Genomic DNA, 19,408 nt, shown 5'->3' with positions numbered 1-19,408 from the left:
CTAATGATTTGGTCAATTCCCAGGTCTTCATTCTTGATACCGGTGAGGTTTGCTCCGGTCTACCTAGGTTCACCTACTTATGTAGCACTTCCTTTTCAATTGTTATTTTTATTTGTCCTACTCTGTTCTATCTACTCTAAGTGGGTCCATTTCTCTGGCAAAATAAATTCTTACACTTGATTGCCATAACATCTTGAGTATTCTACTGCTGCTTAAATAATGTCATGCTGCTGCATACCTTGTAACAAAAGCCAATTGTATTTGTCCTGGCTAGAATATGAGCCATGGAGTTTTAGTAGCACTAGTATCTGCATAGGAACCTCATAAACTGCTCTCAGTAAACCAGAGATATCTTTCCTGTACAATAAAAAAGGCTTCTCCATCATCCTATTTGTTCACACACAAGCACACCTGTATTGCTTTAAGAAACATGAAAGCATGTCAAAACATTTTTTTAAAAACCTTGAAAGGAGTCATAAACTTGCTCAACAATATGGACTCATTTTTGCTGAATTTTCTGTCTAAATTGACTTCCTCCTAACGCTTTGAAAACAGTTTCATCCTTGCCTACATGTTTGCATTTATTGCTTCTTCTTTCCACAGAACTTGCATTCCTCTTTATGCCCATTTAGTCTAATCACAGCCACGGGCACTAACATACTAAAACTATTTCTTCCTTTAACCTCAAAGATCTTCATTGCAATATGGATTAGTAACTTATCAAGCTGGTTTTAGCAGTTGAATCTCTAAAACCAATTGCGTGGAAAATTTGAGTTGACAAGAGCATCTCAGAGCAAATTCAACGTTTTTGGGAAAGTAGTGTTGATCCTCCAGGTTTTAAGCAGCACCAGAAATTCTTAGTGTGAGAAATGAATGCTATTCGCTTTTAGAGGAAATGACTGATGTTGCTATCACACTGTAAAGCCTCTGGATCTGAGAGGTGGATGGGTTGGGATGATGAACTGCTCTTAACTGCAATGACCTGGTGTGGCTTTTTCAACCAAACAGGATATTTGATGGTTATCATTCTTGGTGCCAATAATGCAGATTTTGAAAAATAATAGTGGTGTACATTTCTGAATGTAGATAATGGACTTTATTTTTTAATCGTGGTTTTTCTTACAGGGACTGAAAAGATGCTTCTTATTTATATACTTCATCACTTGAGTAAGGACTGGTCACGAATGACGGCTTGCATGGTCACCTTTTTCCTGTGACTAACGTACAATTATTGTTTCCTACCTATCAACGGCAGCCTCCATTTTTGCTGTGCAATGCCTAGGCTACTGCACTCAATTGGGAGTTAGTTATAACTAACTTGAAGCCTAAATTTATAAAATGTATAAAAACAGCTAATCAATGCAAAGTGTCAATATACTAGTAAACAAATCGTATTTTTTCACAAATTTACCCTAGCAGTCAAGCCAACTACGTATATTCAATACAACTTACCTTTATAAAATCAATGAGTGTATTATAGAGAAAGGCACCTCTGGGAAGAAAGAAGCAGCTCCCTGGGCTGAGGTCATGGAAGAAGAATAGCTCCTGCTCCTACACAATCCAAGAAAAGAATAGGTGCTTAGCTCACAAGCAAAACACGAGATTTACTGACAAGGAGACACAACACAGCATAGTAGACAGAAAATTACACACACACAAAAAGCCGGTAGGTACATCCAACCCAAAGATATACCACATAGTCAGCAACACTGTGAACATTCTAACTCTAACCGCTTTGACAAGGACATTCCACCATACTACAAGAGATGTAAGGAAATTGTAAGCCCTACAGCTGTATGTGTCCCAAATGAAAGTAAAATTGAGTTCAATCACTAAGATAGTGGCCCATACCTTATAATATCACAACATGTTCTTCCGGAAAACTAACAATGCTCAACATTCTATTCAGACAACGGGTGTCACACATCTTCAGGAATGGACCAGAAAATGATACACAATAATGACTCTGAGAAGAAATCCCAGTAGTGGAAAACGCACAATTTAAACTGCTCACAGAAATACAAACAACCCCACATTACCAATGAGGACAAACATTTTTTCATATTCCTTTAGAAGAGTCTTCATCAAAAAAGAATAAGCAATCAGCAGATCATAAACCTAGAAAGACAAAAACTCCATTCTAAGGCTCTTCATACTACAGTCCCAAATATCCCCTTCAAGAGTGGGTCATCAAACATTAGTTACTGCTGAAACAAATTATGAAAGTTATCTAAATTACAGTTTGCCTAGTGCAGCATGAAAATAGACTTTTACAATAATAGATGGAAAAATTACAAAATTATATAAAATAATTTTTTGAGTATCACATGCTCGAAATATTTGATGGATAATTATCTGTGAAAAATAATAATTTACAGCATTACGACTTCAGTGAGATTCTTAATTGTGGCACAGGCAACATTACAACATTTTTGCCGGATTTCAATCACTTGCCCGGTGTTAATCATTTAAATGATCACGACCTCCAGTAACCTGGTCACACTAGTTGATTGGTAAAACACAAGCCAAGCGGTGCAAACTTCAGAGTCTCCATGGCTCATTCAGACAAGCCATATTGGATTGGTTAGCGATACCAATATTAGAATGAAATGCAACTGTTTCATATTTTTATGTCCTCCGCCAAGTTTTTGAGGAGTGTCAAATGGAACAATGTAGTGTTGCAGCAATCGGTTATCACTCAAGTCATCGATAATCGGCAAACCATTCACCGTTTTTGGGCACAGTAGACTGATCATTAAAGCATATGATGCTGTAAAATGTTCATTACAATGAGGAACTGTGTCTCCAAGTCTAATGTGATGGTCAACGCCTTTTTCCTGCTGCCTTCTGGCTCACAGATAAACTCAAAGAGGATGATGTTTATTTGGCTGGTTTTCAATTTCACAGACCAGCAGTTTAGGAACTAGGATTCCTTGAAGAATAAATGTATGCAACAGTTAAGAATGCTAACCAAAGCTAGTCAACTACCAATCAGATCCTGCCGCTGTCACAAGGGTTCACTAGCAACGCTGTAGCACAAATGGTCCCCCCAAAAATTGCAATTTTCTGTAAAACGTTTTCTTAATCTAATAGAATCACATTTAGTTACTTTAGTGCCACAGCTTTCCCTAGAAGAGGTCAACCTTGGCTATGCAAGAGAAGGGATGGAGATTGAAGTATGCGGTATAATGTAGTTCTCCAACTATGGGCCCCATTAGGATGGCGGGCGGATTGCCCCCGCCAGGAAGTCACCGCCGGCCCGATTGGGGCAATCCGTCCGCCATCCCCGCAGAAAAGACCCCCCCTCCATATCACAATGGCTGGGGGGTCTGCGGCGGACGGAAAGACTGACCGTCCGACATGTTGACTGGGCGGAAAAGGGTTCAATATGGTGGCGGTGTGACAGACACGTCCTAAGTGGGGCCCTAAGTGTTCATAGTCAAGTGCAGGAGGTTGAAAAGAGCGATTTTTTGTAATATTCATATGGCAGGTGGTTTTGCAACATCCTGTGAATCGACAAACTACAATGTGACATTTGAACAAAGGCTGCATAGCAAATTGCATACCTGTTCACAGTGTTCAGTTTGCACAAATTGGTTGACTAACAGGAATTAGTACATCAAGCATACAGTGACAACAATCCACTTGCTTTAACTATTATTAGAATTGGTGATAAGTGTAAAAATAATTGGTTTTCCTTTGTGTAATGAATTGAGCCTACTTCCAGTGAACACAGTGAAATATATCCCAGATGCAGTCATATTGTTCCAGTCCTTACTAATTAAAGGGTATTTAGGGCCAGTGTCATATTAAGAATTGTTGAGACCCCAGGCAAGATGTATTGTGGGGCCCACTGTTCAAAAAAGTTAGAATTCTACTTCTCATAGTGAGGTAATTGAAGTTAGTAGAATGGTCTAAAATATTAAACTACATTGAATTGTTAGAAACATACTAACAAAAAGGTTGATATATATCTTGCCCAAGGCCACAAAGAACCTTAAATGGTTTGACCTTAAGTGCAAGTCTGGAAAGAAGGCATTAAATAAGGTGCTACACTGTAAAACCTGCAATGTGGAAGAGGTGGCCTTAATAACTCCCTGGGTGCAGCAGGCTGAGCATCTGCTTTTTTGCATCCCTGTGACACTTTGGTATTACAGAATGGGGTCCCAGATGCTTGTGTGGCCGCCTTCTGCAATACAAATCGTGATGGCGCATATGTAGCGCACGTTAACTCATTTGGGCGTTCCCTCATTTGCCCGAGTACATGGTCCCATGCAAACGAGGAATCACTTGAGATGTCATCAATGATGTAATTGAACATGTAACGAGTAATGTAATATGAGAGGTCATATGAGAGTTCATAACCAGTGCATGGCTGGGGCGCAAGTTATAGCTAGCTCAGTAAACTGTAACTGGTGAATTTCAGTGTTTTTCATATATACATACATATATACATACATACATACATACATACATACATGTTGGACTTGGCCCTTTTGGCAGGTTCACCCCTGAACTTTTTGCCTTTTAATATTACATAATTATAGTGATTTCTGGTCTCTGCGCACTTTAGCACTGTGGCCCAGGGTAAAGTGCTTGCGCTCTCTGAGTGCGTGTGGTGAGATTGGCCTGCCCTCCCATAGGAATGCATGGGGAATAAGTGTGTCCATAGTAGTTCCTGATGTGTGGGGGGTGCAGGGGCGAGTTTGGTATGTGCGAACTCGTGAGATTAAATGCTTCGCGATGATGCGCGCAGATTTAATGTGTCTAGTGTAGAAGTGCCACTTTTAGAAGTTGGCATATCTGTGCAGTGAATGTGAATTTACTGTCTGGCTTGTGATTGGCTGGAGCTTGCTGGTGTGCCTGGCTCCAGGAGTCAGGATGGGTCTGCCCAGTGGTGAATGGAGAGATCTGCATGTTGATGGGAGGGAGGAGCTGCACCTGGGACCTGAATAGGGCTGGGCCTTCCCTCCACAATGCTGGCTCCACCCCCTGTGGTTGGTCTGATGTCCCTGGCCTGTCCTGTGAATAGGGAGAGGGGATGAGCACAACACAGTGCTCCAGAACCAGTTGTATCTGGTTCGCCCCTTGCCTGTATCTTTGGAGACAAAGGAAATGTCTGTATAAAAAGGGGCTGTGACCCCATGATAAATGTTCTTGTTTCCAACTCAAATCTACCAGGGGCGTGCTGCTGCTGGGGCCCAGGGGAAGGCTGGCCTCCCTAGGCCCTGCCCAGTCCCTGGATGCCCTGGAGACTTGGTTGGACTCTTCTACTTTGCTTCATCACCTTCAGGACCCCAGAGAGACTTTTGGGGGCTGCATTATTCCCGTGTTTATGATGCTTTAATTGCACGGATTCCTATTTTTATTCAGAGCAGGTGCCCACCCCACTCCTAACTTGGTTTTGTTGATCGAGGGAGCCTACCCCTCACTGTGCCGCGAAAAGAGATCGTTGCCGCAGCAAAGCCGGAAGTCAGGCACTGTAGTTTTGAGAGGAAGTCCCACGCCCGCCGCCGGGAGAAGAAGAGAAGCTGGCCGAGTAATGGCCTCCCGCGGACCGGGGCTCCCGAAAGTTGGTGAGAGCCCCGGAGCCGCCAGCAGAAAGCAGCACAAGTGTTGCGGGCTCCCATGCGCTGGTGGGAGACCCGGCAGAGGAGTCAGCCCGGAGCTGTGAGGGCTCTGCCTCCCAAGTCCCGGTCCCGAGATGGGGGACCGGGTGAAGCGTGGTGCATGCCCCCGCCGCCCCCGGAGAAGCAGCCGGTGAGTAGAGCTGCCCGGATGGTGGGGGAGAGCGCCGAGTGAGTCTCACGCAGTACTGAGCGGATCCGCTTGACAGTGGGCCGCTCCATCCTGCCTCCCCCCGTGTGCATGCCAGAGAAGGCACCACGTGGGATTCCTTCTCTCCGAGCAGCCCCCGCTTGATAGTGGGGCTGCTCAGCGATGGGGGGCATAATGATTTTAGGAGCCGGTGCGCTCCGTGGGGGCACCACGTTCTCAGAACCAGATGGCTCCCACGCCCCCAGAAGTTGTCTTAGTGCGTGGTTCCAACAGGGGCAATGGTATTTAAAAGAGCCCCAGCAGGGCCCAGATGGCGCAGTCGTGCCAGGGCCCCTTTTTGTCCTTCCAACCACAGTTCCTTGGGGGACATGCTTATTTTCAGAGCCAGATGGCTCCCAATTGTGGCGCAGTTCGTTGTCAGGGCTAGTGAGAGCCCATGCCGCAGTTTTGCTGATTTACAGCTGCCCAGCAAGTAGTGGTCAGCTGCACCGTTTAGGCATTCCTTTCAGGGGACATGTTCTTTAGGACTCAGGAGTGGAACGCACTCCTTCGCCCCTACCTTGGCCTTCCACAGCTGCGCAGCACTAAGTGTCAGCTGCAGTGTTTAGGCCCCATATTATTGTTCTCAGCAAGTAGTGGGCAGCTGCAACGTTTAGGTTTTGCCGCAGTGGCGCAACCTTGACTAGGCAGCAGCTCTGACTCTATGGACATAGGGCATTTGAGTCCCCTGTTTAGAAGGCCAGGGGAATGGTTACTTTTATAGGGCACCAGGCCCTAATGTGATTTTGTGTGCTAATGTGATTTATGTGGTAATGCTTTTTGGGTGCTAGGAAATGTATGGTGTATAGTATGTTTTGCGCACCCTGTTTTGATACCTCTAGACATGGTTTATGTATAGGAGGTTGTTTTACCTGTTTAGGTTTGTGTTAGGGAGATTATACTTCCCTGTGTGATTCACGCCCCTAATGTAATGTTTACTTAGGTGGTTAGGGTCTAATGTAGTTAGACTTGTAGGATACTGTGCATGATTGATTTCATGTCACAGACTGTTGCAAAGTACAGTGATTACCAGTGTTTACTGGTTGTACGTTTTATGGCCTATCTTACTTTTACCAAGTTATCTATTGTACGATTTCTTTACCAAGTGCTAATACTGACAGTGGTCCATGTGGCCCTGTCAGGTGTAAATAATCCCTTGTAAATATTGCCCGTGCCAGTTGGCACCATGTATATTGTGTGATTACTATCTGATGTGTTTTGAGAATACAAAGGCTATTTTTGATATAACCTTGTGTGGAGTTCCTTTTGTGGGGAGCCTGGGATGTTGTTGCTGGTGGATGCGTGCGCAAATGCTTTACACATTGCCTCCGGGATCAGCCTTACTGCTCGTGTCACATTGCCAAGGGGGTGAGCAGGGGTTATTCTTGCCCGGACTAGAGTGGTGGTTTCTGCCTGGCTTTAGCGCAAGCCTCAGCCAACCAGAAATCCCATTTCTACCAATATATACACATATACATACACAGCTTTTATGTAACTATAAATTACTAACTATAACACCACTTTAACTTTTTGGGGTGAATATATATCTATATTAGCCAGTGGTGGTCACCACTGGGTAGTTATAGTTAGGATTGGGTTTCCACAGGCAATGCCTTTTTCATGTTGCTATTAACTTTTGACTGCAGTTTAACAAATTGACGAAACTTTCCAAAAACAGGCGCACCACCCCCTTCTCTGAGCCATTTTCGGCTCTGGGGCACCTATCCCCCTGGGAATAATGTATTATTAGGGGTAGGGGGGCCTTTTGGCCCCCCTCCCCAAGCTGTATTCAGCCCGGTATCCCCATGAATTTTTTTGAGGGAAGGGGGCTGCGCTGCCCCGCTCCTTGTGCCTTTGAAAGGCCTTGGGGACCCCATCCCCTAGTGCCGTCACTTTAAAAGAAGAAAAAACAAAAAGGGAGGAGAGGTCATGCAGCCCCTTTCCTGATCCTTTAATGTCCCCGGGGATCCCATCCTCTGGGACAGGCTCTTTTACTAGGTCCTCATAGGGGCCCCCACACTGGTATACAGAAGATTCCCTACCCACACCAGCAGGGAAACGTGTTTGCTCCCATCTGGAGGGAGCATTTTATAATCTGCTGCCAAACTAAAGAAAACACAAAGTCTACTCTCCTGACCCCCCTTTTCTGGGCTCCCCAGTGCGTGATGAGGTTCGGGGAGGAGAGCCAATCAGCCCCCTTCCCTTTAAAAAAAGTAAGGTCTGTCTGGGTGATGGGGTCCCCAAGGCCTAATGAGGCTCGGGGAGGGGACCATGTGCCCCTTCCCTTTAAAGAAATATACAGCACTGGTGAATGGGGTACCAAGGGCCTTTTGAGGGAAGCCACGCGGCTGCAACACAGGCCCTGCGCTTAACCCCTAGCCATGCACGAGCAAAGGCAGTGCGCAGTGTAGGGTTTGCTACCTCCAGGTGGCTGCAAAGATGAAAGTCCATATACAGCGTGAAATTGGCTGCTTGCGGGAGGTTGGCTGTCTCCAGGTGGGTTGGCAGCAGCCAACCCTCTCCTGTGCACAAAGTACGTGTGCAGGCTACCTGTGGAGTTTTGCGCAGGCCAGTCTCTGCGGACATCCCTTGGCTTTACATATGGTAATAAAATATTGCTTTACAGTAAAAAAAAAAAAAAAAAGTTAGAAGTTCACTGAAAAATACTGGAGGTTAAAGTAACATTACAGTCAGGTGAATATGTCAGCTGCCAGGTAACCACCGGAATGGAGGTGGAGGGAACAGTCCTAAGGACCCACCCACACATCCCCATGCAGGCAGGTGTAATGACTCGCTGCACCCACCTACCGGGGGACCACCCCTGCCCCCCCCTCATAAGCAAGCCAGTTGCAGTCTACACAGTAAAAGGCAGAATTAGGACTTCAAACAGCCGGTCTGCGTTTCAATAATGTGCTGCCCGCAGGACAAGTGCAAGATTGATGGACCACGCTGAGGGCAGCATATTCATTGGGAAAGGGTTAACTGGCCCACTCTGTGCCCGGGACACCCTGTTAAAGGTGCACTGCGGCCCAGACAAGAGTAGTGCGCCCTATAATACAGGCTCTGGTATTAATGTATCAATCTTTACTGTTCCCTGGATACCACTTTTGACCAATCTCTTCAACATTATATTGGACTGTCCCATTCCTTCTTTATCCAAAACGATTTCACTTTGCCCAGTTTTCTGGATAGATAATCAATTGAGATATTTGCAATTCCCTTCATTTAACAAGAAAAATGACCGTAGCAGGAATTTCAGCCCATCCTTCACTAGGAAGGGTATTTACTTTAAAAATGTGGGAATAAACATCACTCCTAGACTCAATAATATGATGGAAGATAACCTGAACCCATTGTTAGCCTCCAGAAAGTCAGATATCCTCTGACAGATCTCCCTCAGCTTTTCAATGTAGGCCAGAGTGCAAACCCTCAAAATGAACGTCATACCCACCTGAATTTTGTCTTTTACATAGTATTCTTCATCTCCCGACACAGACCATACACAACTTCACTACACTCACAAAAAACTACATATGAACAAGGAGGATACAATGTCTGAAACTACCTAAACTACATATGGCCACGGAATGGGGAGGAGTACGTCTCTCCCACGTGGAGCATTCATTACTATGGGAAGGTTGCACCATACACAAAGGATCTTCAATCTATGGAAACGGCTCAGTCCGCATTGGAGGGATATAACATAACTGAACAGGACTGAGCGACAAAAGAATCTGAGTCTTAGACAATAAGCTCACAGCAGGCAGACTGAAAACGATTGCGAAGACAAAGTCTGAGTATCAACTGGAACAGACCAGCTTCTGGGACTTTTGGAGACTACATCATTGCCCGACTGTATTACTTTCAAACTTATTAGTGACCCTACCTGACTCCACCTTGCTTCATTATTTGCGAATGTGGTTCACTTTCAAGAGGGTGGTAGCAGGGATCTACAACATATTCACTAAATATGTACAATCAATCTTGGTCTATGAACAAGTGAAAGAATGGTGGTCTTCAAGACTCCACCTAGGGAATACCTTTTAGGACCAGGAAGAACGTTTTGCGGGCCACGATAAGACACTGAGGGAGTCACACCTGAAACTAAGTTATTAAAAGATTCTTGCATAGGTCCCTGAAACGCTTACAAGACATGGGAATAATGATGGTGGCAGTGTGCTGGAGATGCTCCAACCCTGGCAGCAACATTGTGTATGTTTTGTGGGAATGTCCCACCAAAGCCATGTATTGAAAAGATTTCTGGCAGGCAATATGTACTAACTTAGGGATTCATAAACAATGGTCCAGTCAATGGACGGTCCTACAGCACTTCTCTAGGGAGCCGCAGCGTGTGAAAACTCGGCGGAGCTGACCGTGAGGGAGACAGCGGACCCTCGGACCCACCCTTGCGCTGACTGGGGATCGTTGGAGGCAAGCGGGGAGAGCACCGTGACCCTGGGCTTGTTGTAGTCCTGCCGGAACACCAAGGCGGACTCCAAGTCCCAGGATCCTTCACCTGCCACCACCTGGCCCGGGAGCAAGCCACGCCAACATCTTCCACCATATATAACAATCCTATCTTCCCCGCGACGCGGGAGCGTCCCGGGAGAAGCCTGGGACAAGGGCGGGACCGTCTGTGGCCGTCCGGGGCCGACCGAGGCCGGGCTGGGCCACTTCCCTAACAACTATCTAACCAGACTATACCCGTCATCAATATTGTAAGTAGAACTTTGCGGGGACTTGCTGATATACTAGCGAAAGTTCTTATAGGCTTCATGGGGAAACGCAAAGCAATGGAGGGGGGGAACGGATCTGGTAATCCCTCGAAGCTCCGTAAGGGGAAGAAATCATCAAAAAAGACAAACCAATCAGCCAGAAATAATGTAATGGACCGCATTGATGCTCTTGTGGATGAGTGCAGGGATATTCTTGTGACTGATCAAGGAGGTACTAGTGAGATTGTCTCAAGCCCAAAGGGAGGGGTTCCCTCAAAGCAAGTAAATGACCCCGCTGCACTCCCAACAACAATCCCAGACATGTTTAAGGCCAAAAGAAAACTGAAGGATAGTATGATTTACCTAACTGGGGATTGTTTAACTCCATCTGTCGAGACTCTCAATAATGATGATCTGTCTATCCACCTTGACCCCGAGAGCGTAAACCAGCCTCCGCCACCCGTTTCGCAAGTACTTCTTGGCAACAGGTTTGCGGTTCTGGACGAAATCCACAATGAGCCCCCTGTCCCCTTAATCATTGATAATAGCAGGGACAAGGTATTACCCGTGCTCTGACTAACCTTGTTATACTTTTACGGGATGAAATCGAGTCCCTGAGGACTTTGGTCATTAGCTTAACTTCTATTGTCAATGACAAATACGAGGGGGTAACAAGATCAAAAACTAATGCTACACCTGCTGCGCGAAATTTCTTCCCCATAAAAACTCAAGAAGCAAGTAAGGTACCCCTAGCTAAAAGCTTGAATAAGCGCAGTGAACAGAATACGGGGAAAGTCGCTGGTTTGAGTACTGGCCCGCCATTCCCGAAAGACAGGAAGGAAGGGTTTTCTACCCAAGCCCGGGGAAGAGAGGGAAGTAGACAAGAGGCAAGGGAAAAAACGCTTGGTCTAGCTAGTTTGCATGCAAAACCATCAGGGGTGGTTGTGGGGCCGACAAATGTAGAGGGCAATAACCCCCAGAACAAGGGGAATTCGTTCTCTACCAAAGCTTACTACAAAAGAAACACAATATATATGACCAATGTTCCCAAACTAAGTCCTTCGAAGTTAGGTACCAGCGAGCACCCAGATTCCCTAACTAACAAGGCTATCCACTGGCTACGCTATGTCAGAGGATGCCGCTCGGTAATCAGGGAGGACATCTTAGAGGCAAAAAGGTTAAGTTCCCCAAATTTCTCATGTGACTCTATAGAGTTAACTTTGAAATCTGCATTCCTTGCTGACAACCTCTTCATATTGGAGTTTAGATCCAGTGCCCCACCTCAATCACAGATCCAATTAAGGAAAACTTGTCCCCATATTTTGACGTCCATTCCAAACACCGTAGGAAAAGTAAATGTAAGGAATTGTTCTTGGTTAGACAACAATGATTGACAAATAGCGGTACTACTGATGTCAGACAGCGGAAATTTGGTGGTACCGAATGGTGGGGAACGTATGGAAGTCCCAGTAATCGCAGAGGCAGCAGGGATCGAATTGCGGGATGTTGCCTCTCCATTGAGCTTTATTCCAGAGAGTGATACCAGGAGTAGGGCTGGTTTTAAAACCAATTCACATCTAGAGATGCCAAGTGTATTGGATCAAGGCCAGTCCAGACTTACCCCTGTAATTATTACATCTAAACCGACTGGTTGCAACAAGGATGGTCTGGGGAGGTTGGTCTCATGGAACATTGCAGGGTTGCGTTCCAAACAAGACTCTCAGGATTGGGTAAGCTTTGTTAATAGTTTTTATATGTGCATGTTCCAGGAGACATGGCTATGTGAACCATCTTTTGCCCAGGGATACCTAAATTACTCTGTACCTGCATCCAAGGGTGCAAAGGGGAGACCTATGGGTGGCTTAACCATTTGGGTCCGCCAGAGTCTTCCGTTAACTGTCAAGGTCATAGATACTAGAAACAGAGACATACAACTCATCAGAGTAGACTCAGGAATTTTGGGTCATCTTGATATCTACAATGTTTATGTCAGGGGTAGCAGGGGTGGGAGGTCAGAGGTTTTAGCGGCCTTGGGTTCCCTCCTTGACACCCATTCCCAAGATAACAATATTGTGATTGCTGGTGACCTAAACCGAACCTTTGAACCCTTGTTAAATCGACGATGACTTCCTTGGGGATGAGGAGGATAGGCAATGGGGAGTCCCTAAATTAGAGTTTAAATCAGTTTCCCGTTGGTCCGAGAATGTCATCTGTCTGAATGCCATAGGTTATGAAAAGGGTCTGAGAGCATTAAATGGGAGGACTCCGAGTGATAAGGGTGGGTCCTGTACATTTGACAATGGGCGGCACAGAAGCAGAATTGATTATGTTTTATGTAGTTTAAAGATATGGTCCCTGGTTTGTGACATGGAGGTTAAATGGCGGATGGAGAGCGACCACAACCCACTGTGTGTAGAGCACAAATGGTGGATTTCTACCAATGTGGTCTCTAACACTGAGGGCGCTCTTCAGTCTCCGATCGTCCCTTCAAACGATATGCGCAGGCTAAGATGGGCACATGTTGTGACTAACCAACAGGCTATTGCTAGCATTGAATGAATGAAATGAAATGAAATGAAATGGGTATTTATAAAGCGCGATTGCTGCCCAAGGGTGTCCAAGCGCTGATAAAAGGTATGTTTGCTGAACAAAAGAGGTTTGACTGAGAGAATTAATGATGGGCATTAAACAAAAGAGTTTTCAGCTGTTTCCGGAACAAGAGGAGATTGGGGTTGGACCTGAGTTTGAGAGGAAGGGAGTTCCATTGTTTGGCAGCATTGAGGGAGAACATCCTACCACCAGCTCTTGCTCTTTTTATTCTCGGCACTAAGGCCAGAAAAGACTGACTTGATCTAAGATTTCTGGTGGGATGGTACTGGGTTATAAGTTGGCCATCAATTGCTGGACCTGTGCACCAAAAAGTCCGGTGGGCGATGCACATCGCCTTAAAGGCGATTCTCTAACGTACAGGTAACCAGTGCAACTTGTTCAGCCCCAGTTTGGCTGATTGTCTACGAGGCAGCTGGAGCAAGGTTCGGGCACTGCAGTTCTGCACTATCTACAGCTTTCGTAGCGTGTATTCCGGAGCACCGAGATACAGAGCATTGTTACAGACCAGCCGAGATTGAATAAGGCCCTGGACGGCTACCTGTTTGGCCTCCATAGGCAGGAGAGGGAGGACTTTCCTCAACATCCGTTGTAGGCCAAAACAAGTTGCAGACAGTTTCGTGGCCTGAGTATTGAAGGAAAGAGCCTTGTCCAACCAGACTCCTAAGCTCTTTATGTTGTCCTTGGGGACTGGGGCATTGCCTAGGGCAGGGGGGCCAGAGAGAGTTGAAGTGTGCCGGGGATGTGCGTCCCAGGAGCAACAGCTCCGTTTTATCCCCGTTAAGCTTGAGGGAGGATGATGTCATCCATCCCTTAACTGCCTCCAAACATTTCAATAGTCCCGATGAACATGGTTGGCCGTCCACCTGCGCCAGAGAAACCACCAGCTTAGTGTCGTCCGCATATGAGATGATTTTAATGCCAAACGGACGAACACCTCAGCTAGTGGCTTCATATAGATGTTAAAAAGCGCAGGGCTTAGGGAGGAGCCCTGCGGGACTCCGCAGTTCAATGGTCTACTTGTTGAGGCAGCATCTCCGTCAAAGATCTGAAAAGACCGAGAGCTTAGAAAGGATTCGAGCCACTGCAGTGCCCCACCTGCTATTCCTACGTCGGGGAAACGGTTCAGCAAGGTGGCATGGCTGACCGTATCGAAAGCAGCACTTAGGTCAAGGAGGACCACTGAAGCATTAACACTGAAGCTGACAAAGCAATATTGGCCATTGAACAAATTAATTTGTCCAATCCAGGTTCAAGCAGTGTAGCTGCAATCCAGGATACTCTCTTTTGTGCCATTAATAACCATTTTGTAAAACCTGTGAGAAGCAAGGGAGAAGGACCCCGTAAGCAGGCAAAATGGTAGAATACCCAATGCGGGAAGGCCCGTTAAGCTCTAGGAACCGCTATTAAAGGGAGGCAACCTATGGCTATCCGATCTGCTAGAAAGGTATACAAGGATCGTGTAATAAAGGCAAAGAAAGCATGGGACGAGCTCCACTGGTTAGAACTAAAAGCAGCAAGCGATAGGAAAGATTCCAGGTATTTTTGGAACATCGTAAAATGGGGCAGAGGGGGACTACCCGAACCTCCCAATAACAATGTGCCAGAAGAGGAGTGGGTCAAATATTTTAAGCCCCAATATGCTGAGACCCACGATGCCACTGTGGTGGTTGATTTAAGTCCCGTTTACTATAAAGATGACTCTTTTAGTACTAAAGAAATAATGACGGCCCTCAAAACAGTGTTCAGTGGCAGAGCCCCAGGATTAGATGGTGTTCCAGCTGACATCTTTATTAACGATAAAGAGCGTTGGTGCAAGTATATTTATCTTCTTACCAACGCAATCGCTCGGGGCACAACCGTACCAACATCCTGGCAGGGTGCAGTAATAATACCTGTGTTTAAGAAAGGTGACCGATCCCAGCCGGGCAATTACAGGCCCATAAGCCTTATTAATACCATTAAAAAGGTAGTTGGTCGTCTAGTTGTAAACAGGCTCCTTGACTGGGCCGAGGAGAACAACGCCCTGTCCCCATTCCAAGCGGGATTTCGAAGGTCTACTAGTACGGTGGACCAGGTGTTCCGCTACACCTTACTTCAGTGGAGGACTGTGTTGCTGGGCGGGGCAGCCTGTACGCAGCTTTTGTCGATTTGTGGGCTGCCTTCGACCTAGTACCCAGGTGCAAGCTGTGGCTAGTGTTGAGGAATCGGGGAGTACCAGAAGAGCTGTTGACAATGATAATGAGGCTTCACGAAGCTAACTTCGCTAAGATCCAGTGGGGGGGGCCAGGGAATGGTGACTGCAGATTTCCCAGTTGAGCGTGGCGTCCGGCAAGGGTGTTCGATGGCGCCCACACTTTTTACACTATATATCAATGGGGTTGTTGCTCGTATGTTGTCTTCGAATGTGGATGCTCCCTCATTAGCTGGCATAAAAATGCCTATTTTAATGTTTGCAGACGACACGTTGATTTTATCCAAGACGCCGAGCGGTCTACAGCGTGCTCTGTCTATCTTCGACCAATTTTGTGGGGAGCATGGTCTAGAAGTTAATGTGACCAAAACAAAACTCATGATTTTTAACCCCCACCGTAGTTTTAAATCCAAGTTAACTATGAATGGTCGTTCTTTAGAGGTAGTGGATGCTTTTACATATCTGGGAATCCATGTATCTAACCACCTCAGGTAGTCCCAGCATATAGATATTGCTTCATTAAGGCATAGGCAATTGGCTGGCGCTCTTGGTGTAGAACATAGAAAATCTTTGACTAAACCAATAAAGCCAGCAATGCAGGCATATGAAGCTAAGGCTCTCGGCTCTGCACTTTATGGTGCTGAGCTCTGGGGATTTGAGAAGGTAGCAGCACTCCAAACCTCGGAAAACAAGTTTTTCCGGGCCATCACTGGTGTCCCCAAGAGTACCCCACTGGTGCCTCTCAGGTACGATCTGGGCAGAAAAGCAGTTGCAGATTTGGTTAGACTTCGTCCGATCTTGTACTGGCGAAGGCTCTGGACTACGCCTGAGCTTTCTCATTATGCCGAGGGTTTCCTAGATATCATCAAAAGGGATGTGTTCCACAAAATCGGATGGCTTAAAACTCTTAGTCTAACCCTGAGCGAACTTGGTCTTCAGGCACTGTGGGAAGATCCAGCAGGTACCCCCTTCCCAACAAAAAGAATCATAAAAGAAATCTACTGGGAGATGGTAGCTGTTCGGACTTGGAGTAGTTCTAGTGCAGCATCCATGGCCGGAGGATTTCTAGAAGCCAAGCTATATCCTTGCCTTGAACCGTACTGGGACGCTATAACAAGACCAGGCGACAGAAAGCTCCTCTTTCAACTAAGAGCAGGAGCGCTCCTACTTAGATCACTGTCGGGAAGGTGGGGAAGTGGATTACACGATAGTTGTCCTGCTTGTGGTGCCACCAAAGAAACAGTCGGTCATTTTTTATTTTCCTGTACAGCTTACTCTGACCCAAGACGTATTTGGCTAGCACCAACATGTAAAAATGTGGGTACTACCAGTAGTACCGTTGCCTTACGTATCATTCGCACAAGCACTTTAATGCCTTTAGCGATAGCTACAGCCAAGTACCTTGGATGGGCGTGGTCTATTAGACAGAGACTGATAGCCACTTGATTGTGTTTCTTCTAGTTAGTCGGTCTGCATTTTATACTGTCATTTTATCTAAAACTTTATCTTCAAAATTTTTTTATACTTGTACCTTTTTAAAATTTTAAGCATACAATTTTACGTTCTAAATGCATCTAAATTGTATTTTACTATCAAGTCTTAATTTTAAATGAAAGTCTTATCTTTTAATAGTAATGATTGTTAACGATTTTTAATTTTTGTTCTATGTACTTGCTTTAATGAGTGAACCTCGAATAAAGCATTATTTGACTTGACTTGACTTCTCCAGGACGCCCCTACCCAGAGGTCACCCACCAATACAAATGATGGTTCAACACAGCGCTGGCAGTAGCCAAACTATATCTCCTCGGGCTTTAAAGATACCCACTTCCCCATAACTTTACACTCATGGCACCAAACAATGCATGACACAGCAACATATGGACATATCATATACCAGATAAATAATAAGATGGAGAAATTAGACAGGATAAGGGGAACTTCATTGACATGTAGCAACTCCTACGCTATTGACCTACATTCTGTATCATCCAATCACTAGACTCAAGCCCTCTGAGCATACACCTAACCGTAGAAGGTCGCCCCATTGTTGACCCTGCCCCACACTACCCCTACCACAGAAAATGGAGGCCTCTTCCCATTGTACTCATTATGGTTCAATATCTGGAAAGTTTTTGACCACTGGATGGTGAAATTTTTAAATTGAATCAGCGCCTTAGTGCGGAACGGTCTATGTCTTATACAGCATGATGTATGTATCTAAATGTTAAACAACAAAACTTGTTCAACAAAAAAAAAAACATTATATTGGAAAAGTGGCATGATGCTGAAGGCAAGCATCGAATCAGTCATTTCAATTATTAAGAAAAGGGAGAAATATTTATTTGGAATATTGACATTGAGTTTGTGGCTCAGTATATAAAAATCAATTATTGTGATTCAGTGTTACATGAATATAAAAGGAACATTTTTTAATAAAGGAGGAGACATCTTTTATAAAAAATAGGTTTTATGTATTTTGAATATGTATGCATGTATGTGATAATAGAAGAAAAATAGGGGTGTTCCACAAGATTGATTGAATCAGCACAAGGGGGACAATTGTTTTTTCCGGTTATTTGAACCCAGTTTCCTTTGTTCGTTTGAAGGGTTACTCTCTATTAGTTTAAAAACAAATAAGCGAAGTGATCAGACCAGCTAAAATGCCCAACTCCCATTTTAATACCACAAGAAAGATAAAAGGCTGTATCACTCATACCAGGCTTCAGAGATGGGCAGAAAGAGAATGGTTTTAAGAAGGATGCACTGGTGGAGCATATGTTAAAGCAAAATCGTAGATGTGTATTCTGTATGGATCTGTAGCTGCATTTTATATCGAACCAAAGGACATTGTGTGGTTATGACCACATTTAATTTAATAAATGCAAAATGTACATAGAAACCCAATGGCTTAAAAGAGGAAGAGTATAAAGTCTTTACTCTTTAAAAAAGTGTCAGTGTATACTGGTAACCTTTCTGTTAAATTTGTTTACTAATATTTTGTAGTTGCACCTTAATCATGGCGCATATGACTCTCCTATAATGAGCAGTTAATTCAACATGATGCAGTTCTGATCTCAAGCATACAGAAATGATTCCAAAAAATGGTTACAGTATAGGTTACTTACAACGCTTCCAGTGAGTACAAATCTTAAGAAACCAAAGTCAAGGAAGTGCAAAATGGCCCAATTAGGATGTTTGGAACATTTTGGGTGTTCAATGCCTAGAACAAGTTAAGTAGGGTTGTGGGGTTTAGGGGTCCACCAAAATCCAGTGGGTGTAAAACAGATGAATCTACATGTTACTGTGTACTCGTTTGCCAACTTTGATGTATATTATTCTTTAGGAATTAGATTTACCTTCACAGGACTAATCTGACCATGTACCAATGGCTTGTCGATTTCAATAGCTTTAAATTAAAAATTGGCCAGATGTGGGCAGTATTAAAAGATGGCAAAATCTGGATGTGGCATTAATTTGTTCAATGGCTGATATGCTTAAAAAAGTACTCTTGGTAAACAGAGGCGAGTGAATGTCTTTGAAGAGTCCAGCTCAAGTCTGAGATCTAATTAACATGTGAAAGCCCTATTCATATGTTGAACTGTATTACTAATTGTGAGCAGTCTGATATTCAAAAAGCTCTGTCAGCACATATTCACCTTTCTAACCGGTGACAGGTTTGGTAAAGAACCCGATCCTTGTCCAGAATAATGAGCCCAGAATCCTACAAACGCATTTTAGAGTAGAGAAGATTTTGGAAGTGTTAGTGAGGATTCAAATAACTCTGCTTATTTTCGTATGATAACGGTTAATGCTTAATGATCCAGTAGGATGCATTTTCTTTTTTGTTGTAGATGCACTTTAGAAACGGTATTTATAGATGCTGCCCACTCCTGAGGTAATCTCAGGTATGAAACGTTTTCTAATAACAACAGTGAAATGGCAGAAGTAGGCTTTTAAATTCATGAGAATGTTTTTCTGATAACATTACACTGTCAAAAGTAATGTAATGACAGTGCCATACAATGACACAGTAAAAATAATATAAGGATTATGCCGGAAAAAATATGAGACA

The 19,408-nt window shown here is 44.6% G+C and overlaps 1 protein-coding gene across 1 annotated transcript in view; it reads right to left on the bottom strand.

Moving 5' to 3' along the window:
- Positions 1–19,408, bottom strand: part of LOC144826511 (threonine--tRNA ligase 1, cytoplasmic-like) — a 249,352-nt gene that overhangs the window by 142,469 nt on the left and 87,475 nt on the right. The window contains exon 10 of the mRNA XM_078684931.1: positions 1,453–1,551. Coding sequence (XP_078541057.1) covers positions 1,453–1,551 — 99 coding nt within the window. The remainder of the gene's footprint in view (positions 1–1,452; positions 1,552–19,408) is intronic.

Source organism: Lissotriton helveticus, chromosome 3_2 (genome assembly GCF_964261635.1).
Source record: "Lissotriton helveticus chromosome 3_2, aLisHel1.1, whole genome shotgun sequence".
Taxonomy (NCBI): Eukaryota; Metazoa; Chordata; class Amphibia; order Caudata; family Salamandridae; genus Lissotriton; species Lissotriton helveticus.
Note: the sequence above shows the minus strand (reverse complement) of the source record. Positions and strands in the feature narration are given on the sequence as shown.